Source organism: Leptonychotes weddellii, chromosome 4 (genome assembly GCF_054177405.1).
Source record: "Leptonychotes weddellii isolate Sample4059 chromosome 4, ASM5417740v2, whole genome shotgun sequence".
Classification (NCBI taxonomy): Eukaryota; Metazoa; Chordata; class Mammalia; order Carnivora; family Phocidae; genus Leptonychotes; species Leptonychotes weddellii.
The window spans coordinates 97242613-97270310 of NC_138372.1; the positions used below are offsets into that span (position 1 = coordinate 97242613).

The 27698-nt window shown below is 39.3% G+C and overlaps 1 protein-coding gene across 1 annotated transcript in view; it reads right to left on the reverse strand.

The window, feature by feature from the left end:
- The window catches only part of PRKDC (protein kinase, DNA-activated, catalytic subunit), a gene marked incomplete at its 5' end in the record, with an annotated part of 225068 nt that overhangs the window by 5330 nt on the left and 192040 nt on the right, over positions 1 to 27698 (reverse strand). The window contains 15 exon segments of the mRNA XM_081817118.1: positions 659 to 860; positions 934 to 1005; positions 1434 to 1523; positions 3876 to 3968; positions 4286 to 4506; positions 5196 to 5263; positions 6443 to 6647; positions 9586 to 9729; positions 9819 to 9906; positions 11527 to 11738; positions 15050 to 15210; positions 16016 to 16196; positions 16995 to 17185; positions 18566 to 18740; positions 24333 to 24522. Coding sequence (XP_081673244.1) covers positions 659 to 860; positions 934 to 1005; positions 1434 to 1523; positions 3876 to 3968; positions 4286 to 4506; positions 5196 to 5263; positions 6443 to 6647; positions 9586 to 9729; positions 9819 to 9906; positions 11527 to 11738; positions 15050 to 15210; positions 16016 to 16196; positions 16995 to 17185; positions 18566 to 18740; positions 24333 to 24522 — 2293 coding nt within the window.

Sequence of the window (27698 nt, forward strand, 5' to 3'; positions counted from 1 at the left end):
CACATGAATCCACTGTGCCCAAGAGTAATCAACACAATCATCTTTGCAATGCACAAACCTGTGTGTAGGACCACAAAGTCTGCACAGATTTACAAGTACAATTGAAAACATTCAGTGTTTAATGTCACAGGAAAGATTTATATTGTATCACATCTTGTGGAAGACATTTAGATTAAGGGGCTTCATAAAACCTCCTTATAGTCTTCCCTTTTTATTTAAGATTTTATTTATTTATTCGACAGAGAGAGTGAGAATACAAGCAGGGGGAGCAGTAGAGAAAAAGGGAGAAGCAGGCCTCCCGCTGAGCAGGGAGCCTGACACGGGGCTCGATCCCAGGACCCTGAGATCATGACCCGAGCAGAAGGCAGACGTTCAACCATCTGAGCCACCCAGGCGCCCCTAGTCTTCCCTTTTTATAGGAACACATTGTATTCTTGGCTTTGATTATATAATTCATCATTACATCTTCTGTAACCTGTTTGAACAAGGCCAAAACAAAGTTGAGATTATCCCTTATTCTGCAAGAATGTCGAATTTAATGACCAAGACAAACCAAGCTAATTGATGTGTCATTTCTTCCTTAAAAACCATCCAATTTCCAGAAGGTCCTATGACTATGGTTCTAAATCAGCCAAGAACAAGAGCAAGGTGAGCATACCTGAGTAGCTGATCCAAATGCATGTCCAAAGTCGATTCCGATCATTCCACCTGTCTCCATGTTTACCATGAAATTGTTCAGATGTCTGTCTCCAATGCCCAGAATCCAGTGGCTAATGCACATAAGAGCATGAGAGCTGGCAAAGTGGGAGCGAAGTGCCAAGAAGGCCTCAGGGCCTGTGCTCATCTTCAGAAAGGCCCGCCTGAGGGAGGGAGACATGATCTCTGTAGTCTCTGCTACGCCACCAACTTGTTTGTAGTCAGAAGGATACTTACTTTAAGAGATCAGCTGGCACTTTACTTTCTCTCCTTCTAAAAGATGTGACTGTTTCAGAACGACTTGCTGCCCTATGATTTAATAATAGGAAATGCCTAATTAGAACAAATTTCTATGACTTGAGATTTAAAATTTAAAATTATTTATATTGAAGCTCAAGTATCAAATAATTAGGTTTTGATGAACTGAGGCAAAACTTTTTTTTTTTTTTTTAATATTTTATTTATTTGAGAGAGAGAGAGAGAGAGCATGAGAGAGAGAGAACACGAGCAGGGCAGGAGGGGTAAAGGGAGAAGAAAAAGCAGACTCCCGCTGAGCAGGGAGCCTGATGTGGGGCTTGATCCCAGGACCCTGGGATCACAACCTGAGCTGAAGAAAGACTCTTAACTGACTGAGGCACCCAGGCACCCGAGGCAAAACTTTCTAAGAAACAAAAGTAACACGCTACTTTGAGAAGAATTAACTAGTTAGTAAAAAGGAAAATCAAAACAAAACTTACTTAAACATTGACATGTAAGCGCCAACATCGTATTTCCCAGACATCTTTGTCAGCCAGTCTCTATATTCACATGGTGGTGCTTTGGGATCACTAACAAGTAGGAAAAAGGGAATCAGCACTAGGAAGATATTTAGCATTATAATGATTTCAGTGGCAAAGATCACCAAGAATTCTTTGAAAAATAGTGAAGAGTCAGGGAAAGAAATACGACTTTTAATCATATTTAATATTTTTTTTTTTAAAGATTTATTTATTTGAGAGAGAGAGTGAGAGAGAGAGAGCACAAGAGGGGGGGAGCGGGAGAGGGAGAAGCAGACTCCCTGCTGAGCAGGGAGCCCGATGCGGGACTCGATCCGGGGACTCCAGGATCATGACCTGAGCCGAAGGCAGTTGCTTAAACCAACTGAGCCACCCAGGCGCCCCAATCATATTTAATATTAACACTGACTCCATGCTACTCTGGATCTAGAATCTTAATATATCATTATTCATGCTTAGTTACTCCTAAAGAAACGAAAGCTATTTCCTATGCAAAAATTCAGGCACAAAATGATCAGAGACAATAAATTTCCACTTCATACAGACAGGAACAAGATGAACTAAATGTGAGTGTTTATGATCCAGGCATATGGTTCTAAAAATCTGGTAGTGGAAAAACCCATAGCAGCAAGATGACAGCACAACGTGCAACTTACTCAGAGTAGGCAAGAAGTGATAAGCCATATTACTTCCACAAACTAAAAGGCCACCAATTAGTGTTGAAGATGGATGAAGTCTGTTTTTGGATTGCCACATTTTTTCTTCACCATTTCCAGTATGCAGATACATACAAAATCCATACTAAATACAGTAAGATATTTTCTTAAATGATAATGGCTTTGAATTGAATTTAGAAAGCTGTTTTTAGTAATACTTCACAGACAAAAGGCATATTGGGCTGTTGGAAACATGTGTTTTTATGTTCGGCCACTTTGGGGTTTGTCAAAAGCTTTAATAAGTCTTCCTAAAAAGAAATCTCAAGATAGAACTATTTCACAAAGTTAGTAGTTCAATCACTTAAAGTGAATCTTTTCTGAGTTGCTACTAAGTTAATTTCACAATACAGCTTTCCACTTCAGTCTAAATTCTCTCCAAGTTTCATTTGGGATGAAAATCTAAGTTGGAAAACTGCAACACGTAAATTAAGAAAAAAGTAGCAATGATTTTACTAATAGAGGCTGGAAGTGCCTTGTTTTAAAAAGGTAGTGGGAAGTAATTTATACACTTCTGTATTTGAAAAGCACTTTAAACTCCATCAACACCTATGTTCACTTTATGTATTTTACATTACTATCCCATCTTAGAAATGGAGGCATGGGAACAAGGGAAAGGCAAGTCACCTTTTCAAGATGCCTACTCTAAGTCAGAACCACTGTAAGTTAGCATTGAAGTGAGATCTGGACTTCCTGACTCCAGAAAGTACTGTCCATCAGTTTCCCTGTCTTCCAGGGAACTCAGAAACAACTGTAGGCAAAGGACTCAAATGACTAAAATAAAAGTTCATAAACACAGCCTTATTTAGCAGGAGCAAGAGTTTGATAAGAATATGCTTAATTTTACAGAAATCATTTTTGACTGATGAGAATTTTGCTATGTAAATACTTTCAGGACAGAACAGAGTACAACGAAGAGAAACAGGTCTTGAAGCTATTTATCGCCATTTCCTCTTCCCTCATCCAATAGTTAATCATCAAAACTTGTCAACTCCTTCAAAATGTCTTTCAATGTTGTCCTTATTTTTCTTTACCGAAACAAAAAACAAAAAACAAAACGCTTTCTGAGTAAAAATATATGTTCATTGTTGAAAACTTGGAAAATATAAAAGGATAAAGAAAAATAAAAAGCACCAATATCTTGACTTAGAATTAATCACTAATAATCCTAGCTAGCCCACTTACATGCTGAGAAGCTTAGGACGATTTACATAACCTCTCTGGGCCTTAACTTCCTCATCTGTACAAAGATGTTAATAAGTTGTGGTTTTTGTAAGAAAGAAATGACTTTATACACATTAAGAACGGAGAATACTGCCTAGCCTGCAGAAAATGTTTAATCAAATGTTAGCTGCTAATCTTATTATTTTATTTCCTTCAAGATTTTTATTGTTGTTGCAAAGCTAATACTTTTTTTTTTTCAATGTGGTAAAAATCTATGTAGTTACTGTTTGGAACCCTAAATTACTCCATTTAGTTTATTCACCCAGCCAGAGGTGGAGAAAAGAACTAACCAGGGTGTGGCTCAGAGCCCCAAATTAGAAGGAACCCAGAAATGTCACTGGAAACACAAGGTAGAGGAAACTTAATATAAAACAACATTACTCAGGGAGATTATGACTGGGGAGTAACAGGCTTGCTGGATGTGTCTGGGCAGAGCTGAAGGAGGAGTATTTAGGCTCCACATCACCTTGTATAAGCAGTTTTCTCCTCTCGTGACATGTTACTCAAAAGAAAGTCCTTCAAGGTAAAAGTATTTTCAATCCATTCAATTAGTCCTAATCTGAAAAGGAGAATAAATAGTTTATGAACACAAATCTAAACTGTTCTTTCTTCACTAGAAAAAAGTTCTGTAGAATCAAAGCAGAACAGAGTTCTTCACGTCAGTTCTTCATTTACCTTCTCTACATTAAATTTGAAAATCATAGGTTTACAAGTGTTTATTAGTTCTGTTTAGCCCAGTCTTTGTGAAAGCTGAAATACCAAATTGTCAAGTGACCTCCAATCCCATCTCTGTAACCTTAAACAAGGATCTGGCTCAGTGCTAGAATTTCCATTCACATAGATCTGTTCTAGAATGACCATGTGCTTTGGTCCCACCTGGAGGTCATGGGTATGACATGGTAGGTCTTCAACTGCATGTTTCTCTGGCTACAGGCAGCGTCCTGAGAAAGGAGGACATTCATGACCTCAAAGAGTTGTTCAATCCGCTGATCCTGCCGCAGGTCTTCACCCCCCTTGACAAGGAAAGGGTACTCTTTCTCATCATGGCCTCGGATGATGATGCGCTTCGGCTTTCTGATAGAAGTCATTACTTTTACCTTTAAAAATTATGAAAATATTTTAGATGCAGTCTAAGAAATTGACAAAACAGCTGATCATATCATTATCAAAAGAGGAAAAGTAAGGCTGGTTGGCATACATTCCTCAAAGAGAGACCTCTCTTGAGGACAGAGTGAAGTGACAGAAAAATAATAGAGAACCTACTGCCAACAAAATATTTGTTACCTGTTTATGCCCTACTGCTGTACCTCTAGAAACTTCATATCCCTTGTTACAAATAATTGCTTATAAATGTGGATATCCTTAGTAATGAGCAACATACAAACTTACTAAAATTACTTAATTTAACTCTACATATGTTTTAAAATAGATACACACACACACACAGAATTTATTGAGTTTGTACACTTTGAGTTTGTAACACTGAAGCATTATATTAAGAGATTCAATATGTGATAGGATCAGAATACTCCGTGCATTTGAGATCAAGACGGGAAATTGTCTTTTCTTTAGTAAAGACAAATACATCATTCTTATACCTGAAGACCCACACTCACAATCTTTACAGAAATCATTTGTGACTGATGAGAAATTTGCTCCTATGTAAATACTTTCAGGACAGAATAGAGTACAATGAAGAGAAACAGGCCTTAAAGCTATTTATGACTATTTCCTCTTCCTTCATCCAACAGTTACTCACTAAAACTTGTCAAACATTGGCACCTACCCGCTCATCAAACCCAGCGATTCGTGCATGGTATTCTGGCACTGGCTTTCCTTTGCCATCATATTGACCTAAGACAAACCACAGAAGCCTTACTTAGATATAGTTTGTTACAGAACCCTGTATTTTTAACACATACCTATTGATCTAATAATAATTTTTAAAAAGCTGTATGATACAATTTTTTACTAAAAGTTTTCATTTTAAAAAAACGTGACTTAAAAAGATTTATTTATTTATGTTAAAGAGAGAAACAGAGAAAAAGCACCTATGTTTGGGGGGTGGGGTGGGGGAGAGGGGCAGAGAGAGACTCTCAAGCAGAATCCCTGCTAAGTGCGGCACCTGATGGTGGCTTGATCTCACAACCTTGAGATCATGACCTGAGCTGAAAGCAAGAGTTGGATGCTTAACCAACTGAGCCACCTAAGCGCCCCCCAAAATTTGAGTTGTTTTAAGTAATGCTATTATTTCTCAATTTGACTAATGGAAGTTAGCTTCCTATTCTAATGGAGTAGACAAATTCCAAACAGGAAAAATAATGCATTAAGCTAGAACACTTTATTTCAAGGAGAATCTAGCTACATATGAGGAGGCTTACATTTTCAGTTTTTCTTCATGCAATGCAGAGCTGTTAATAACAAAGAAAAGTCTCCAATTTGTTTTTATATTCACTAGATAAGAATATGAATAACCATAATAAAACATTTCTTTGGCAAATTCCAGGGTGAAGAACATGGAATGTATAAAGATTGTCTTTGAAAAATCATGCTGTGTTCACATCAGAACAACTTGCTGTGTGTCTCTATCCTCAATGTCACACTTCTTTGTCCTGAAGGTAAGTCATTTATCATTATCTCGTCATTTTAAATGGGACCAACATACACATCCACGGAAGTGATTTGCATTTATACCTGTACTACATTTCTGAAGAAAAGTTATTTAGGAGCAAAGCATGGGTATGTTCAGAGGAAATTACCAGTTACATTATTAAATGGAAGTCTGAATACTTGTATAATCGGGAAAAGTAAGAAAACTATAATCTAATTAGACATTTAGTTCAGTGTACTCATGAATAGTAATTACAGATTCTCCTAATGACAAAAAGGTATGGCAAAATCTTAAATTCTTTAAAAAAAAAAAAAAGGTAACTATCAAGAACCCAAAATTCCTATTTTTAGAAATAAAGAATCCCTGCTATATACCACTATTCTCCTTAAAGTCCAGTTTTGTCACCCCAAAGGTAAACTCACCAGGAATCTCCAGCTCATTTCTCAAAAATTCTACTTTGAAGTCACTCATCCAGGGTGAGCATTCTTTCAGATTCCCAGGTGGCTTTGAGTCTCTGCACATTTTATAAAATAGTGAGTTGGTAATGTTGGTGAAGTCACGGAGTTTCATTCCAGGTAGCTTAGAACCTCCTTTCCCAAAGTGTTTATCAAATTCTTTTCCAAAAGCCTGAAATTAATAATAATTTACATTAAATATTAATGTTTAGTTTGAAATTTGGGAAAGGTTCTAGATTTATACTTTTGCTTTCCTTGAATGTTTTAATACTCTAAACTCAATGAAGCCTGCCTTTGTGTGTTCCTCTGAAAAGACAGAAAGGATACAGTTAGTAATGACTTATAATCATAAATTCTAATCATAGGTTCTAATAAGGGCTTAAAAACCTTTTAACCTCTTTGTGTCCATTGTCTAGTTACTAATCTACATCATTTTTTTTTAAATTAAAGATTTTTTATTTATTTATTTGAGAGAGAAAGAATGAGACAGAGCATGAGAGAGGGGAGGGTCAGAGGGAGAAGCAGACTCCCCGCCGAGCAGGGAGTCTGATGTGGGACTCGATCCAGGGACTCCAGGATCATGACCTGAGCTGAAGGCAGTCGCTTAACCAACTGAGCCACCCAAGTGCCCCTACTAATCTACATCATTATGACAGCAGGAGTAATTAGGAACGAGGTACTAAATAAAGGGAGTAATTGAACAAAAATGAAAAGCCTGTGATTCTTCATCAGAGCTAAAGAGCAATAAAGATCTTTAAACCATTATTTTGGATCACAAGCCAGTATAAACATTATTTAGATAATTTGTATTTCTTTTATTATTATTTTTTAATTTAAATTTTGGTAAGCATACAGTGCAATATCAGCTTCAGGAGTAGAAGTCAGTGATTCCTCACATACATACAACACCCAGTGCTCATCGCAACAAGTGCTTTCCTTAATACTCATCACCCATTTAGCCCAGCCCCACCCACCACCCTCCGTGAACTCCCAGTTTGTTCTCTATCTTTAAGGGTCTCTTACGGCTTTCTCTCTCTCCTTTTTTTTCTTTTCCCCCTTCCCATATGTTCATCTGTTTTCTTTCTTAAATTCCACATATGAGTGAGATCAAATGGTGTTTGTCTTTCTCTGACTTATTTCACTTAGCATAATACACTCTAGCTCCATCCACGTCACTGAAAATGGCAAGATTTCGTTTTTTGATGGCTGAGTAATATTCCATTGTATATATACACCACATCTTCTTTATCCATTCATCAGTCGATGGACATGTGGGCTCTCTCCATAGTTTGGCTATTGTTGATAATGCTGCTATAAATATTGGGGTGCATGTACCCCTTCAAATCTGTACTTTTATAGATAATTTATATTTATAAAAGCAATTATTAGAAGTACTTTATCTTGGAACATAACAAATATTTGTTTGTATTAGTCTCTATTCAAATATTTATTTAAATTATAATCCTGATATCAAAATAAAAAACCCAAAAAACAAAAGAGAATCACTAATAGTGGCTTAATAATAGTCATCAAGATTTACCCAATCATCTTTAATTTTTTTTAAAGATTTTTATTTATTTATTTGACAGAGACAGAGACAGCGAGAGAGGGGACACAAGCAGAGGGAGTGGAAGAGAGAGAAGCAGGCTTCCCACTGAGCAAAGAGCCTGATGTGGGGCTCAATCCCAGGACCCTGGGATCATGACCTGAGCCGAAGGCAGACACTTAATGACTGAGCCACCCAGGCGCCCCCAATCATCTTTAATTTTTAAAAATTTTTTACTGGCTAACAGTAAAATACAGTCTTCACTGGGGAGGGAGAAGCAGGCTTCCCATGGAGCAGGGAGCCCGATGTGGGGCTCTATCCCAGGACCCTGGGATCGTGACCTGAGCCGAAGGCAGACGCTTAACGACTGAGCCACCCAGGCGCCCCGCATTGTACACTTAAAACAGATGGATTATAGGGTGTGTGAATTATATCTTAATAAAGCAGTTATTTAAAAAAACCAGAAGAGACAAAGATCTTCCTTTGCACTAGAGACTGTGAAACTTGAGAACTCTGGCAATATGAGTACCAGGACTTCTCCTAATGCTATTATATTTCTTGAAGTTTATGAAACAAAGGTAATTTGACAAAAATTAGAACAAAAATCAGTGATTAATGCTAACAGAGGTATACATATGGTGTGTTACACAACAGAGAAGGAGTATCTAAATCTTGTTGGGTAAGGAGGTTCAGGGAAGGCTCTAGAGGAGAAATGATGCATAAGCCAAGTGTCTAAGCGTGAGTTCTCCAGATGGACGGAGAGAAGGTAAACCCATGTAAAGGGAGCAACAAGCACAAGGCATGGTGCTGTGAAATCTGGACATTTCAAGGTTCATTTTGTTCTCTACGGGCTCCAAGGGGCTCTCCTGATTCCCTCCAAACTGGGGGGTATTCTCTTCCTTTCAACTCTAGGGCAACTTCAGAAACAGATTTCATGTATCATACTTGTTCTCAAGCCACAGTTCTTTATATACTGTATTTGTCAGACAATCTCTTTGAATTCAGGAACTGGGTCTGTCTTCTCTTTGTATGTCCTGTAGCAAGGCATATGCCTTGGACAGAGGGAAGGGCTCAAAATGGTCACCAACTTGTACACAATACAAATATTTTCTTGATTCAACATTCAAATTGTTACGAGAATTAAAAATATTAAACTACAGCATTAAGGAGGGCACTTGTGGTGAGCACTGGGTGTTGTATGTAAGTGATGAACCACTGAATTCTACCCCAGAAGCCAATAGTGCACTATATGTTAACTAATAAAATTTAAATTGAAAAAAATTAACAAATATATTAAACTACATATAACCTTCAAATCTAAAAATCTGAGCATGAAGAACAGAATGCAATACAAACCCCATGGTTTTATCTATTAATAGCCCCACCTGCCACTATCTCACCTAAATATGTGCATCACTATCTCTCAGAAAGCATTAGATCTGAAGAAAAGTTTACAAATTTAACAGACATTTTAAAACCAGGATTATTAACAAACCAGCAAATATAAATAGTGATCTTCACAATGATTACATTATTATAAAGGCAGGCTGCCACCTATCCATACCTGAATAAACCTCCTTCTGAAAACCCCAAGGCCTGGAACCCTTGGGTCTCCCAAAGCTGCATACATTCTTTCATACATCTTTTCAATGTTTTTTTTATTAACAGGGGTTTTTGCCAGTTCGACTTTGATATCATCAATCCAATCCTGTGCAGAAAAAAAAAGAAAAACCAAGTTGACTGCAAGTAGGTTTTATCCAAATTCTATGTTTTATGAGCTAGAAGCTATTACATTACCTTAAAGAGCATTTCAGGATTAGAGAGCTGTTCTAGGGCACTAATAAAATCTTGAATCACTCCTCCTTGATCCAACTTAATTTTAATCCTATAAAACAATTACCAAGTTTAGGTAATCAAACATCCTCCAAAGATCAAGGCCCACAGTTTATTTATATACAATTATTTATAGTCATATATAAAACTATATATTACCAATAGTCTAGGGAAGGAGCAACTTTAAAATTTTGTTCAATATTAGATGAAGTACAAAGTATGTATTCTATCAAGAGGTGAGCTTTTTAGACAAGGGGAAAGCAAATCTCTTTGCAAATGTTCATATTTTGATGTACACAATTCGATACATACAGTTTCTGAAGTTATAAAAGAAAAGGCCACTTTCTCAACACATTTTCAAACCCTTCCGTTTTCTTTTTTTTAAAAAGATTTATTTGAGAGAGAGCGTGCACGTGTGCAAGGTGGGGGAGGGGCAGAGGGAGAGAGAGAACCTCCAGCAGACTCCCCACTGAGCAAGGAGCCTGACAATGGGCTTGCCATCCCACGACCCTGAGACCATGACCTGAGCTGAAATCCAGAGTTGGACACTCAACCGACTGAGCCCCCCAGACGCCCCTCTTTTTTCTTTTTAAAAAAATTAATCATGTTGCAGTTGACTGTGTTGAGAGACACCACCAGGGGTGGGCAGTGTACCATCAGTGGCAGATGGGATTTGCGCAGCCAACCCACCACAAACCATGACAAAAGTGGTGTCTTACTCTTGTCTTCTCAGAAACAAACACTCTAATAAGACAAATGAACTCATGACAAAAAAAGCTCTTAACAGAGAATGCCTAAAACACCATGTATTTACCAAGTATTCTTGCAAAACTAATACATCATTGCTAGTTATGTCAACAGTCTCCACCTATAAATCAAATGGAAAAATGAAAAGGATGGCACTTCAGGCAGCCTACTGAATCCTTATTAAGAGGGACTTCCCAGGTATTTTGAATTAAAGAACAATTTCAGGAACTGATTTCAAAAAGCATCTCATCTAGTCTGCCTCAATCAGCTATTACTGTCAACTATTACTATTATAAGACAGAATGTTTCACGAATATCATTCTAAGATGAAATGTATTTTAAAAAAGGAAAGAAATTCAGGGGCACATGGCTGGCTCAGTCAGTAGAGCATGCAACTCTTGATCTCTGGGTTGTAATTTGGAGCCCCACGTTGGGTGTAGTTTACTTTAAAAGAAAAAAAAAGCAGTGGGTTAAGCATCTGCCTTCAGCTCAGGTCATGATCCCAGGGTCCTGGGATCGAGTCCTGCATCGGGCTCCTTGCTCAGTGGGGAGTCTGCTTCTCCCTGTGACCCTCTCCCCTTTCATGCTTTCTCTCTCTCACACTCTCTCTCTCTCTCTCTCAAATAAATGAATACAATTTTTTTAAAAAAGGGAAGAAATTCTGTGACAAATAACATACCTGGGGTAGATACATTCAACAAATAGATGTCTAAGATTTTCTATTTTTTAAATGACGGCTCTAATTAATTTGAAGACAAACACAAGCTTCCATGTGTTTTTTTTTTTTTTTTTAAGTAAGCTCTATGCCCAACATGGGGCTTGACCTCAGGACCCCAAGACCAGGAGTCCTGTGCTCCACTGACTGAGCCCTCATATGTTTGCTTCTACCATACACTCTATAACCTACAGTACTTGATCAACCCACCTTGCCACAAACTCCTTATTCTTATGACCAGTAGAAGTATCTTTGAAGGAATAGCTTTCACTACTTATTATAAATGGGTAGACAATTGCCTGTGGATAGTTATTAGCAATCTCTTCCACAGTGTGCTGGACAGCAACAGCTTCCTCTTTGTCCAATAAGGCCACCATATGGCTGATCCAGCCAATGAACTGCCAGCAAGGAATGGAAGAAATCTAAAACAAAGAGAGCTGTAATTTAATAATGAATAAAACTTTTAACACTGTTTTATTATTATAAAAGTATTATGTGCCCAATATAAAAAATGTGTATCTATAATCAGAAGCATAAGAACAGACATAAGTCTAAAATAAAACATCTTTTCTCCCTCAGCCCTCTTGGTTCTTATTCCACTGAAGCACCATTCCATTCTTTTAGATGTTTTGTATGTATGTACACAAATATCCATTCTTGTAAAGAATGGAATCAGACTAGATATACTGTTGCTGGTTTTTCTTAGGTGAATAGATAGATTTACTTTTCTTTTTAACAGCTGTATAGTATTGTTTCAGTTAATTACTGATGTATAATGAATTTTTAGGTTATTTTCTAAGTTTTGCTATTACAGATAATGCTACAGTGGACATTTCTACATGTTTCTCTCTTTGTACTTGTGCTATGTGTGCCCATAGGATAAATTTCTAGAAGTAACATTACTGTGTGAACACTAACAACTGTAAAAAAACATTGCTAGATTTCCCTCCAAAATGATTTTTCATATTTTTATTTTTTAAAAGCATAATGGAAACTCAAGTAACTCAACACCAAAAAAACAGTCTGATTAAAAATAGGCAGAAGACCTGAGTAAACATTTTTCCAAAGAAGACATACAGATGGCCAACAGACACATGAAGATACTCAACATCACTCATCAACAGGGAAATGCAAATCAAAACCACAATGAAATATCACCTCACACCTGTCAGAATAGCTAGTAACAAAAAACAAGAAACAAGTTTTGGTGAGGATGTGGAGAAAAGGGAACCCTTGTGCACTGTTGGTGGGAATGTAAATTGGTGCAGCCACTGTGGAAAAAACAGTAAGGAGGTTCTTCAAAAAGTTAAAAATAGAAATACCATACAGTCCAGTAATTCTACTTCTAGGTATTTATTCAAAACAAAAACACTAATTCAAAAAGATATCTGCACCCTAATGTTTACTGCAGCATTATTTACAATAGCTAAGATATAAAAGCAACCCAAGTGTCCATCAATAGATGAATGGATGATGAAGATGTGGTTTATGTAAGAATGACATCCTGCCATGTGTGACTACACGGATGGACCTAGTAGGTATTATGCTAAGTGAAATAAGTCAAAGAAAGACAAATATTATATGATTTTACTTATATGTGGAATCTAAAGAACAAATAAACAAACAAAAAACAGAAACAGATGCATAAATACAGAGAACAAACTAGGGGTTGCCAGAGGGGAGGGATGTGGCAGGATGAGCAAAATAGTTCATGGGGATTAAGAAGTACAAACTTCCAATTATAAAATAAATAAGTCACGGGGATGTAAAGTACAGCATAGGGAATACAGTAACAATACTGTAATAACAGGGTATGATGACAGATGGTAACTATACTTGTCGTGATGAGCCCTGAATAATGCACAGAATTGTTGAATCATTTTACTGTATGCCTGAAACTTATGATATTGTTATGTCAATTATATATTCAATTAAGAAACAGTGTATTCAGTTGACTACAAATCCAACACAGGAGACAATGAATTTTTTTAATTTATTGTCAGTCTGAGAGGTGAAAAGATCTAATTTTAATTTTCATGTTTCTTTCTTAGTAAGGGTAAATGGTCTATCTTTATTCTTCTTACATATTAAATCATGCATGCATTTCCTCTGACCATTTTCTACTGGTCTATTTTTTTTTAGAGGGAGACATCAGCTCTGTCTCTAATATGTGTTGCAAATATTTTTCTGGCAGTTTTTTAACTTTGTATATATTTTTGTTTTTTTCCCCTGCAGGGAAGTGTTGATTCTTTTCCTTTTCAGCTTCTGGATTTTGTCTTTTTATTCCAAGGTCACTTTCAAAATTTGCTCATGTATCTTTTTTTTTCCTCTAATGTTTTTTTTAAGTTTTATTTATTTATTTATTTGACAAAGAGAGAGGGAACACAAGCAGGGGGAGTGGGAAAGGGAGAAGTAGGCTTCCTGCCGAGCAGGGAGCCCGATGTGGGGCTTGATCCCAGGACCCTGAGATCATGACCCGAGCCGAAGGCAGTCGCTTAACCAACTGAGCCACCCAGGCGCCCCTCCTCTAATGCTTTTTTAATGTGTTAATTTTAAGATAAAATCTGATGCACTTGGAATGTTGGTGTAAGGAGTGAACATGGCAAGCTTCCTACCCTCATCTACTAACTGAGGAAAGAGCAAAGTATGTGGGGATAAAAGGCATCGGTCCACATAGCTCACAGGGAGTGCTCAATAAAGGTTAGTTCCCCATCTCAAGTGATTCCCCAGTGCCATAACAACACTGACTGAATATTCCATTTATTTCCTCACAAATTTGAAATGCTATCTTCACCATACATAAATATTATTTTGGGAAAACTAAAATCATAATTTATTTAATCATTTCTTCACTAATCTTTAAGAAAAACATACACACATGTATCTATTACATTTGTGAAGTTACTTTAATCCCTTTTTAGGACGTATTGAAAAAAATCCCATCCTTCCAAAACCACAAGAGGGTCAGAGTATGTAGTAAAGCCCTGCCAGGCACTGAGTCTCCACAGCTCAGAAACCAGCACTGTTTAAAAATTTACTACGTAAAGCCAACAGAGTGCTATGTTACCCTTTTGAACTATTATATTATCGACTCAAAGCCTGGCCCTATTTTGCAGTTAAACATCTACAAAAGTCATTAAGCAGTCTTTCAGATGGCTCAAATAACAGAAAGACAGTAGGCTGATGCAGCCCCGTGTCAGGAGAGGCCTGCACGGGACATACAAGTAGTGAACAGAACACTGTGGGGGAGTGCCCGCACACCCTAGCTGCTCCCTGCATGCTTGGAGGCCTCGGGGTCCTCATGAACGTGGTACTGCCAGCAGGCACTACAGTCACCGGGGGTGGGATGCCAGCTGAAATGTACTCCCTCTCTCTGAGATAAATAATAAACTGAGCATAAGGCACCAACAGATGTTCCAGACTACAGCTTAGTAATTCTGGCCAGCAAACTGTGCTACAGAAAATTCCCACCTCTGTCCCAGACATATCTCCTCCTCTTTCTGAGGTCCTTGTTCAGACACAGTGTTCTTATCAACACCCACAGAGGAAAATGGGTAAATGTGAACACTCTTTTATATAGCTTTAAATTATATATGTTCTTGGAATATAGTAAAATGCAATGCTGGTTAGGAAAACCTATAACATATGCATTGCACATACTGATGTGTTTAGATATAAACAGAAACATGTCTAAGTTCTGTAAAGTTCTCATCATTAGAATACAGACACTAACCTCTTTTGTCATTAGGCTCAGGGTCTCCTCTGGATATAGCTCTATAATCTGCAGCAGTCTGGGAAACTTCAGCCTCGCTTCATTGGAATGCAGTTTTAAAGCTTTCAACATTTTGTCCACCACAAGGGCTGGATACGTCTGAAGTTCTACAGACTCAGTAACTACCAAGGACAGGAGAGAAAACAATGGTCAGTATATCCACTTATACATACATAAACTATAAATTTAACAAATGACTATATTTCCCTTTTGGGCTTATATTTTGTAATATGTCACTGTTCTCTTTTTTTAACAAGTACTTTAGATCAACAAACACCAGATGCAGTTTTGGTCCGTATGTAAAAGCTTCCATCTTGAAGCTGAACTCTTCGCTGGATCATGCATTCTGCATGCAGCGTAGTTTCCTTCCTGGGCTGGGTGGGAACATAGAGCAGCTCCTGGTTATTGAATTTATTTCAGGACCAAGAGGCAGGTTACAAAGCCAATATTACCAAAGCTACAAGTAAAATGTAGAAACTATAAGCAAATGGAAAGACAAGATAGCTTGACTCTGTTTATATGCAGGTCGTGTTGCTTGAAGATGTCATTGCCTCTTAAAAAGACAAAATTATCTCAGAATACCTGTCATTTAAAAACAAGCAGAGGCTCCTGAGTGGTTCAGTCAGATGAGCATCTGACTCTTGATTTCAGCTTAGGTCATGATCTCAGGGTTGTGGGATCGGGCCTGCGTCTGGCTTTGAGCTCAGCTCGGAGTCTGCTTGAGATTCCCTCTCTCGCTCTCCTTCTGCACCTCCACCCACTCATGTGTGCATGCGCTCTCTCTCTCAAATAAATAAATATAATCTTTAAATAAACAAATAAATAAATAAAAACAAGCAAAGAGGAAACCTAAAGTATCTATAGAAGTCTTAAGACTTTGGCTAACACAATGTTACAAACTAAATGGTTTTTCCTTTTGTGATTCACCTGATGCACTCTCCTCCTCCTTGCGGAGCTGCTGGTCACAGAAATCCACCAGTGTCATGTAAGCATCTGTGAGGCTGGCTACAGGACCGTGGCCCCTGAGGGAAGGCTGGGCCTCTTCCTCAGCTATCCGCACGGCCTCAGAAAGGTGATGGAATGCTCTCTGGTACAGACCTGCGATCACCTAGAATTCACAGAGGTCTCAGCTATGAACCTGTGAGTACAGCTTAAATTTTCTGGAAGAACTCTACTTTCTACTTGTGATGATACAGAAAGAATACTTGTGATTTGTGAGCCATGAGATAACACAGAAAGCTGGTTAAATGGAAAAGGGAGTCTGTCTGCCCTGATTGTGAAACAGTGAGCGATTCCAGTTTGATCCTCAGTACTTTTAAAACCCAGACGGCCCACTGGTCATGCAGAGCTGGCACCAAAGATCAATGGGGGGTCATGCAGCCTGTCAGGAACTGAAGAAGAGATGGAAGTTGGTGCTTCACCCTTACCGCCCTGCACAGATGTTGGTAGTAACACTGAGGAGGAAGAAGGTGAGGCTAACAACTAAAGTGAGGTGGGCACAGGGAGATAAGGAGAGGCTGCTAACTATGGAAAATACAAAATCATCTGACAAAAGCTAGGCAAAGCAGACACTACATAAAAAAGTGGAAAAGGCTGGTTTGCTCCACAAGCTAATGGGACATCTGAATGGCGACTGGTGGTGAAATCCACTAACAAAATTCTTGGAAGAACTGTCCACATCAATCCAACACAAATTCCTCACTTCTAATACTAAAACAATCTATATTATTCAAATAAGCAGGAAACACATGGAGTAGGTCAGTTTTCCACATAAGAAACTTGGCTGTGCATAACTGTCAAATACATTTTCAAAACACAAAGCAATCATTTCTCATTATTTCTTTTGTGTAGCTAGAAGGCTGCACATTACAGACGTACAACACACAAACACAAATTCACTCATTACCTTTTCTGCATTCTCTGAGCTGGATCCAGAAAGGTCCAAGATTCTTCTAGCCTTGCTTTCCTCGATTTCAGCAAGGCAGGTTGGCTCCCTGATGAGAGCATTAGCTATGATTCTATAAGTTGTACCCAAGAGAATATTCTGGTCATGGAAAGCCAGAACATTTTTGCTTAAGTAACTTGATGTGCTCTCACCTGTTGGATTAAAAACACACACATACACACACATGATTTTCTCAGAAATAAATGAATGCCATAAATTAAAAAAAAGATACTCATAGTGTACAAAAGTTGTTTTCTATTAAGAAATTAAAATAAATCTTGTTAAGTATAAGAAACTGGCTTCAAACATTGGTTAGGGAATTTCTTGAACTCACATTAATGAAAAATGTTCTTTGTTAGCAGTGACTGTATCAAAGTCTACAGAGGCTAAGGTAATTAAAACACTGAATAAACTTTTATTCAAGCACCATCATTCTGCATTTTGTCAAAGCACCTAAATCTATTATAAAGGAAAGAAAATGTCTCTTTTTAATGCATTTGTGCATATACATTAATAACCAGAGTAGATTTTTAAGTTGCTAATGTGATTTATAGCTGATAAAACAACAGATACTGCTGCATGTAAAGGTCTAGTTCTATGTCTTACTCTGGGGAAGGAGCTTACCAGCCCTGGTCAAGCCTGCAGCTTACAGAGAAGGTATAAGAAGGGGCACAAAAAAGAAGGGGCTGTCACCCAGCAAGTCCCAACAACCATTCTGCCCTGCTCATCCATCCATGAAAATACTCTGCCAGATTACCCTCAGATACATGTTCAAAACTACTGGCCCTACTATTTCACAAGACAGTTACAAACTACAGCCATAGTATGACTACTAAAACTGTAGAATTATTATTAGGAGTACTAATGTTATCTTAGTATCAGCTAACTCCTCCTCCTCTCCTCCATTCCCCCCATCCAAAAACCCTAAAAATATTTAAGCAGTCATAAGGATGATTTTCTGATCCTGATAAATATGGAAGGCCTGCTTCTCCTATTTGCATTTTTACTGGGACTGATACGCTGATATAATTCCCTGTCATATGGTTGTGAGCACGGTCAGTAATAGTGCTGCTACGTACCCTGGGACATAGGGCAGCAAAGCAGATGGAGTGGATCCAAAACTCACATAGTGAAATTTTTTTCTCCCCTCAGTTTTGAAGGCTATGTTATAAAAAAAGAAAAGCTGAGGAGGAAAAAGGTGTTTCATGTTCAATTTTTTAAAAGGCAATTCTTGTAAGTAAACAAGGTTTTCAAAATAATTAAACTATTAGACCCATAATTTGCATAAGTATTAAAGAAAAAAGCTTAATTTCAATTTTATTTGATCAGTAAAGAAATAAAATCTCCAAGTACCATATTCAATAGCATTATTAGGATACAAAGTACCTTGGCTCCAAATATTTAATAAGATTATTACAAGATTTAATTCCCAAATGTCAGATAAAGCAGCAAAAGAAGTTTTAAAAAACACAGAGACATAACATAAAATAGTACTGTTGAACTTATTTACATAGATAAGAACAGCCTCCTACCCAGCAAGGAGACTGTTTTCAGCGCCGTGAGAATCTGCTCAGGGCCGTTCTGGCCCTGGCTCCGGCTGTGGCTGAGCCGGCAGTAGCTCTGCACCCATTTCACCTGCCAGTCATCTCTTGTTTTTGACTCTCTATGAAGCTCCTTCAGTAGTTTCATGGCAAGCGAGAAACTGTGCTATAGAAGAGAGAAAGTGGTATGATAACACACAGGTGATTACTTAGAAATAAAATTATTTGACAGAAATTTTTAATTGGCCTGCTTCCCTTTTTGCATGATATAACTCACCTTAGAGCAGCGAACCCATCTCCTCAGCTTAAATTACGTAGATGTCTTTTTATTTATCATGGGGATAGAATTCACATTTCAAGTGTACAGTTCTGTCTTTTAATACATTTACAAAGGTGGGCAACAATCACTACGATCTAGTTCCAGAACATTTGATCACCTCAAAAAGAAACCCTTTATCTATGAGCATTTGATCCCCATTCCCTCTAGCCATGGGCAAACCACTGAACTACTTACTGTATCTATGGATTTGCCTATTCTGGACATTTCCTATCAATGAAATCAGAAAGCGTGGTGATTTTTATCTGTCTTCTTTCACTTAGCAAAGTCTTTTCCAGGTTCGCCCAAGTTACAGTGTGTATTCATACTTTATTCCTTCACATGGCCGAGTAATATTCTGTTCCATGGATAGAAGACATTTATCCATTTATCTATTGATAGATTTTGGGGCTGTTTCCACCTTTTGAATACTACTACTGTAAACATCTACGTACAAATTTCTGTGTGGACATACACTTTCATTTTTCCTGCACACCTAGGAGTGGAAATGGTGGGTAACATGGTAACTCTATGTTTAACTTTTTGAGGAACTGTCAGACTGTTCTCCACAGCATCTGCACCATTTTACATTCCTATCATCAATGTATGAGGGTTCTAATTTCTCCACATCTTCACCAATACTTGTTATTGTCTCTTTGATTACAGTGGGTGTGAAGTGGTATCTTGTGTGGTTTTGATTTGCATTTTCCTAATAACTTATAATGTTGAACATCTTTTCATGTGCTTGTTAACCATCTGTATATCTGCTTTGGAGAAATGTCTATTTAGAATTCTTTGTCCATTTTTTAAGTTGGATTGTTTGAGTTTTTGTTGTTCAGTTATAAAGAGTTCCCTTATGTGTTCTGGGTAGTAGACCCTTATCAGATATATGATTTCCCAATATTTTCTCACATTGTATGGGTTGTCTCATCACTTTTTTGAGTGTGTTACTTGAGGCACAGGAATTTCTAAATTTTGATGTATCATTTATCTATTTTTTTATTTGTTTGGTTGTTATGTGGATGTCTTTTAAACTTTCTCTACCAAGTTTCAAAGACATTTTCATCAGACCCATGTTTTGTTCATTGCTACCCTTTCAACTACGTAGGCTAAAAACCTGAGCCATCCTCAGCTGCATCCTCTCCATCATTCTTACTATCTCGGGGCTTCTTACATCACTTCTAGAGCATCTTTCACATTGTTTGCATTCCTACCACCGCTTTCCTAGTTTGAGACTTCACAGTCTCTCTGCTTTTTCCTCAGCAATCATCCATATAGCTTCCAACTGAGCCACCATGTCCAAAGCAGACTGCAATTCCCAGCTTCTCACCTCCATGATTTTGTTTGAATATATCTTGTATCTATACACCTTTTTCTCTTCTCAAAGTGCAAACCCTACCGTTTCCATAAAGCCCCATCCAAATGCCTTCTTCTCCAGCAAGCCCTCCTACCAGGCAGAATCTCTCTTCTTCTCCGGGCTTTCCTAGCATGGTGACCTCTCTTTTCTTCAACCATCTTGTGCTGTTGTTGGGTGGAAGTGCAGCTCTTGTTGTCTCGCTAGACAGTGATCACAAGAGCAGGAATAGTAGCTTCCCAACCCCGCCCCTGACATTGCTGGGTGCAGTTTCTTAGCCACACTGTGATCCTCATCACTACTCAGAACTTCCTCACCACCAAATTCCTAACCTCAAATCATAACCATTCTTTTTTTTTTTTAAAGATTTTATTTATTTATTTGAGAGAGAGAGAATGAGAGAGAGCAAGCACATGAGAGGGGGGAGGGTCAGAGGGAGAAGCAGACTCCCCGTCGAGCAGGGAGCCTGATGCGGGACTCGATCCAGGGACTCCAGGATCATGACCTGAGCCGAAGGCAGTCGCTTAACCAACTGAGCCACCCAGGCGCCCCAAATCATAACCATTCTGACTACAAACCCACTCTACCCACCAAATTCTTGCTACGTTTGCTTTATAACCTTAAGACCTCTGGTAACTTTACCTGCCTTCCTTTTGTTTCTGCTTCCTTCCATGTGCAATTAAGCCAGCCAGCTACTCACACCACTCTCTTTGCAATACTCTCAGATCACCAGCCTTTGTCCCTGTTATGCCCACCTGGCAAAACCACACTCTTGGGTACATCGAAGTGCATGCCTTGTCTGCTCCTCTACTCAGACTCACCAGAGACAGCACTGACAGTTCTTCCATGGCTCGCCAGCCCCTCCACCACAGCCCAGAATAACCCACCACTCCCCCACTATTCTCAGATCTCTTCAGCTCAGGCTCTGCAGAGGGCCTCACTGCCCGCTTCCCAGAGAGAACAGAGGAGTTCTTCCATTCACCTCTGCCTGAATCCTGTCCCCATCAACTCCACAAGAAATCCTATTTAACTAGTTATTCCTCACTGTATGTCCATTCTTTCCCTACCATTAAGCTTTAAACATCCCCAGTCTCCTCCAACCTAAAAATCCAAACCCTTCCCTGAGCCCACTTGCTCTTCCTCATCATGGCTTCCTTAGGAGCAGCCCGTGCTCACTGTCCCCATATTTCTACCCTTATCTTTCTTCTACCCACTATGATCTGACTTCTGCTTCAGTGAAATGGTTCTCACTGAAGTCAGCACAAGCCTCCCCTCCTCAATGCAAGGGCACTTTAGTCTCTGCACGCCTTTGTCCTCCTGGATAACAGGCACTGATGATTTCTGCCCCTCCCTGTGGGCTCAGCCTCTTGGTCATCCTCTAATGTCACAATCTGGTTTCAGCTCCTTTGGGGACACCTCTCCCTTTGCTCCTCCCAAAGCTGTAGGTATGTTTTGGCAACTGGCCCTCATCACCTTATCCACTCCTGTGGCTTCAGTGACAGTCCACGTGCCGATCACATTCATACCTCTATTGCAAGCACAGCTCTTTTTCGCCAGAACTTTAGATTTCTTTTTTTTTTTTTTTAAGATTTTTATTTATTTATTTGACAGGGAGAAACACAGCGAGAGAGCAAACACAAGCAGGGGGAGTGGGAGAGGGAAAGCAGGCCTCCTGCAGAGCAGGGAGCCCGATGCGGGGCTCAATCCCAGGACCCTGGGATCATGACCTGAGCCGAAGGCAGACGCTTAACGACTGAGCCACCCAGGCACCCCAGAACTTTAGATTTCTTATGTACAAATTATCTAATAGAAATCACAACTTGCTTGTCTTAAAGGCCTCCCACATTCAATATGTCTTGAATTGAATGTACCATCTGCCCTACAAACTGCTCTTCTTCCTGCGTTCCCATCCACCCAGCTACACAGGCAGAAGCCTGGGAATCCTACTTTCCCCTCCTGAACAGAACCAGTCACAGTGCCTCATCCATGCCTCCTTTTTCTTGAACTTGTACACTTATCTCTACTTCCCAGACTCTAACCTAGATTGGCTGCCCTTATCAATTACATGGACTAATACCGAAGCTGGGCAACCCTTTGCCCTTCCTCCAATCGTTTCTCTCACTACAGTCAAAACACTGTTTTAAAACTGTTTATCTGGGGTGCCTGGGTGGCTCAGTCAGTTAAGCGTCTGCCTTCGGCTCAGGTCATGATCCCAGGGTCCTGGGATTGAGTCCCACATCGGGCTCCCTGCTCAGTGGAGAGTCTGCTTCTCCCTCTGCCTCTCCCCCTCTACTCATGCTCTCTCTCAAATAAATAAATAAATAAATAAATAAATAAATAAATAAAAGCTTAAAAAAAACCCCAAAAAACTGTTTATCCGGTCACCTCCATCCCAGGGCTTCCTGCACAAAGCAGCACAGCCATTAAGTAGGTGTTCAAGTTCAACTACCACTCCACTTAGGAAACCAAATGCCCAGGGTCATTCCTGGGTCTTCTACGTTATTCCCTCCATCGTATTTCACCTTTCAGTTCCCAACTTAGATATGACCTCCAACTCCAGGAAGCTTTCTGTTCCCACAAGGCAAGTCAGGTGTCCTTCCCATGTGAGTGTCCTTTAGTATTATCATACTATAATTGTTTGTCTACATGTCCATATTTTATTCAGCGTGGTATCTCCAGCACCTAATGTTGTGCTTGGTGATGAAGAGGCAAAACTCAAATTTCACTTCCACTTTTCAAGAGTTTTGAAGAGTATGGGCAGGTAAACTGAAACACACTGAAGGTTTTATAGTAATCTTCAGACTGGAACTATTTTTTCTCTTCACCTCCAGTATTACTGGTATTGATAGCTAACTGGTATTGATAGCTCTTATTTATTATAAAAAAATTCCTAAGAAAAGCCACCGTGTCATATAAAAGGTTTTTAGCGATCCTAGTGATTCTTACATGTTTCTAAATAATGTACTTGTGGCTCATTTCCTTCCTCTCTCTCATCAGGACCCTCCCCACTTTGGAGAAGTTTGAGCAGCACTAGGTAGCATGTGTTGTCTCTCTATCTGGCCCAAGTACCCTAACTTCCTGCTAAGAAGCCACACATACCCCTCCTTAGCTGTGTGCCTTGGAAGATGGCCCCAGCTGCAATTACAGCTAATGAAAAGGATCTTCCTTCTTTCTGCAAGAAATAGAGAGAGACTGTCTCTAATTCCAAGAAAACATAGTGTAGAGGAAGGAAGATATGGAACATCTACAGCCATTTCCAACTAAAAAGGGTGAGCCTGGCGCTGCCAGAGGGACTCACTACGTAAGAATCTGAGGTCAAAACCAATATGGTAGAAGAGAGAACTGAGGGAGAGAAAGCAGGTCCCTGGTGATAATATTTCAGAGTATTTAAAAGCCAGATCTTCTAGACTTCTTTATTCATGGGAACTAATAGATTTCTTTTATTCACTTAGGCTGCTCTGTGTTGGGTTTTCTGTTATTTGAAATATAAAAATTCCTAACTGATACAACACCCATCTCAAAGAAAAACCTATAAATGAGCATTTAAACTTACAAACAGAAATATTAATTATTTCTACTGGAATAACATTCTTTGCTTTATAACAGCAATCTATTAATACAGGGTCATTAAAAGAGCAAGCTCCCCCAGTATATTAAAATGTGATTTAATTACATGAAAAGTGTGATTTAATATATTTAGTTTATATGCAAATTATAAGCAAAGTATACTTATTTTCAAGAAAGGATATTATCAAATGACATATTTCCACAAAATAAACCTAAATACAATTTGTAACTAACTGGAAAGCACTGATTTTGTTAAACAAGATCAAACCTGATGTTGGGTTTATTTTGCTTTTTAATAACAGAAAATAATTATTTTCTCATGATTAACAAGTACACAGTAAACTTTAGAGCCTTCTGGATAATTTTAACTGTTTCTTCAATTTTACTTTCTTTTAAGGAGAAAAAATTACTACTCAATTACCTTTAAGCTTCAGATTTTAAGGAAAAGCTAAGTTAAAAAAAACAGCTAATTTAAGAAAATTCTGGTGCTACAATAGAGAACCACAAATATAAGTACCCACCTGCTTTCTTGCACTTTCTACCATCTTCATTTTCATGGAGAACATACAGTTCTTAATCAGAGAACAGACCTCTTCTCCCTGCTCCTGAACTTCCACTGTATCACTACAATCTCTATCACCATCCATGGACATACTATGATCACCAGGAGGAAGAGTAAGCTTCTCTTCTATTTTGCTGAGAAAGAAACATCTACACAAAAGAAAGAAAAATGAAAGTTAATGCCAGAGACTCATGAAAGAAATCTTTGACATATAGGAAGCTACTAGATGGCATTTACAGACAGAAATTCTACAGTTATTAAATTTTTGCTCATTTCTGGGGGTACCTGGGTGGCTCAGTCAGTGGAGAATCGGACTCTTGATTTTAGCTCAGGTCAATCTCAGGGTTGTGGGATTGAGCCCTGTGTCAGGCTCTGCACTGAGTGGACAGTTTGCTTGAGAGTCTCTCTTTCCCTTTCCCTCTGACCCTCACCCACCTGCTCACACACTCTCCAAAAGTAAATAAATTAAAAAACATTTTTTTTTGCTCATTTTTTAGACTGTAAATGTACACTCTAGGTACCAGACTCAATATCCATCTTTAATTAACCAACTCTTTTAAAGGATATTTTTCCAGATATCATTTATTGCCTATACCTCCACAAAATAAAGCATTTAAAATGCACAATGTTCTCTCTTAATGAATGGGTGACATGCCCTATGTTGGGCCAGAAGCCGTTTCTCTTTTCATATCTCCTAATCTAAGGTCCCTACCCCAAAGGTGAAACATGTAAAGCAGCAAACAGGTTAAAATCACTGGGGATATGAAAAGATAAGGCTGTATCGCTATAAAATTCTTTGTATTTGTATTGTAATTTACATATCTGACTGTTCTAGTGATTTCATTTTCATTATTTTCATGTCAATACCACTGACAAGGACCTTAACATATAAAATCCATCCCTGATCAATATCAACTAAGTTTTTTATTCATCCAGTGACTAATTTCCATTTTCTTAGAAACACTGTGGGCAGATAGACTAGCATGTCCCATATATCTCTTTCTTTTGTTTGCTGTAATTCCCAAGATACAAGCCTCTCTAGTCATCTATCTGCTTCTGTGTTCCTAGCCCTCTACCCAACACACAAAAGCCCCCTCCCTCCCAAGAGCTCCTGTTTTTTAAGCTTTCACTGTTTTTATTTAAAAGAATAAACAAGAAAAAGTGGTGTAAGATAGGTATTTGATAAATATTTGAGGAATAGGGCGCCTGGGTGGCTCAGTTGGTTAAGCGACTGCCTTCGGCTCAGGTCATGATCCTGGAGTCCCAGGATCGAGTCCCACGTCGGGCTCCCTGCTCAGTGGGGAGTCTGCCTCTCTCTCTGACCCTCCCCTCTCTCATGCTATCTCATTCTCTCTCTCAAATAAATAAATAAAATCTTAAAAAAAAAATATTTGAGGAATAATTATGAAACATGCTTTGAAACATAAATGTTACACTATCAGTATCAGTAAAGTGCCCTGGGCGCACAGAAATAGGAAGGGGGGGCAACAAGGTGAGGTGGATTAGTTTTCATAAAGTGAAAGACTTTTTCCTGGGCTTTGAAAAATGCATTTAATTTCATGTAGTAGAGGAGGTAAGGAAGTTCTAGATAGAAGAAACAAATTAAACAAAGGCAGAGAAGTGTTAGTGTGTGTGACATGTTCTTGTATCAGACTGGTGAGGCTGGAGCCAGGAAGAGAACCATCTTCCCAAAAATAACAGAATTCTCGCTCTTACATGACCAGCCTATACATCCTACAGCCCATCCTTCTGCTGATAACACGCTGGATAAAATACCAAATACAACCACCCGAGATCGCTGAGAGTGAATACAAGATGGCAGACTGTGAGAAAAAAAGATGGCAGAGGAGTAGGGGACCCTATTTCAACTGGTCCCCGGAATTGAGCTGGATATCTACCAGACCACTCTGAGCACCCACGAAATCAGCCTGAGATGTAAGAAAATAGATCTGGATCTCTACAAACAGAATATCGCAGGCGGTTGGTTTCAAGGTACGAAGCGGGGAGCTGTGATTCTGCAGGCAGGTATCGGAGGATAAACGGCTGTGGGAGGGAGCCTGGCCGTGGGGATCCTACACCACCGGTGAGTGACAGCCTCATGCGCTGGGGATGGAGCACAGACTCGCAGACGGTACCGGTACCGGCAGGGAAAGGACTTTAGGGCAGCCCCCCAGGATGGAAACCCGGAGAAGTGGGGTCGTGGGGTCGCGCATGTGAACTGGGAGCGGCTGGCGTTTTAGAAACACAAAGGGCAGAGACATGCCACGACCTGGAGGAAGGACTGGGAGAGCTGCAGAGAGGTGCACAACGCAGGACGCTGCACTTTATAGCAGCACAGACAGAAACGGAGACAGTGTGGCCTAGAGAGCTCACTGAAGAACAGATTGCGATCTCTCTGCTCTGAGGCAGAGGGTTGGAAATGGTCTCTTCTGCTCTGACTCTCAGAAGAGACATGGAAAGCCGCCAGAGAACAAAAGCCCCAATAAACTGATTCCCACTGAGACCATCCCCTGCCACAGGGGGGCAGGGCAACTCCGCCCAAACAGGGTTGCCTGAGTAACAGCATGGCAGGCCCCTACCCCAGAAGACAGCCTGGGAAAACAAGAGGCCAGCAACCCTAAGGTCCCTAGAAAAAAGGTGCATCTTGCTTGGATTCTGGTCAATAATTTGGACTCTATATATTCCCTCAACCACCCATCAACAGAATGACTAGGAGGAGGAACCCCTAAATTAGAAGACTCAGAGATTATGACTTATGCCGCAGATTTACAAATGGATGCAGATATAACCAAGATGTTGGAGATGGAATTCAGGCTAGCAATTCTGAAGACAACAGCTAGAATGGAGAAATCAATTAATGGCAACATAGAGTCTCTAATGGCAGAAATGAAAGCTGAATTGGCAGAACTTAAAAATGCTATCAATGAGATCCAATCTAACCTAGATAATCTAACAGCTAGGGTACGTGAGGCAGAATAACAAATAAGCGACCTAGGAGACAATTTAAGAGATAAAAAGGGAAAAGAGGAGGCCAGGGAAAAACAACTCAGAATCCATGAAAATAGAACCAGAGAAATAAGTGACACCATGAAGCGTTCCAATGTCAGAATAATTGGAATCCTGGAGGGAGTGGAGAGAGAGAGAGGACTAAAGATGTATTTGAGCAAATCGTCGCTGAGGACTTCCCTAATCTGGGGAATGAAACAAACATTTGTGTCCTAGAGGCAGAGAGGATCCCTCCCAAGATCAAGGAAAACAGGCCAACACCCCGGCATGTAATAGCAAAACTTGCAAATCTTAGAACCAAGGAAACCATCTTAAGGGC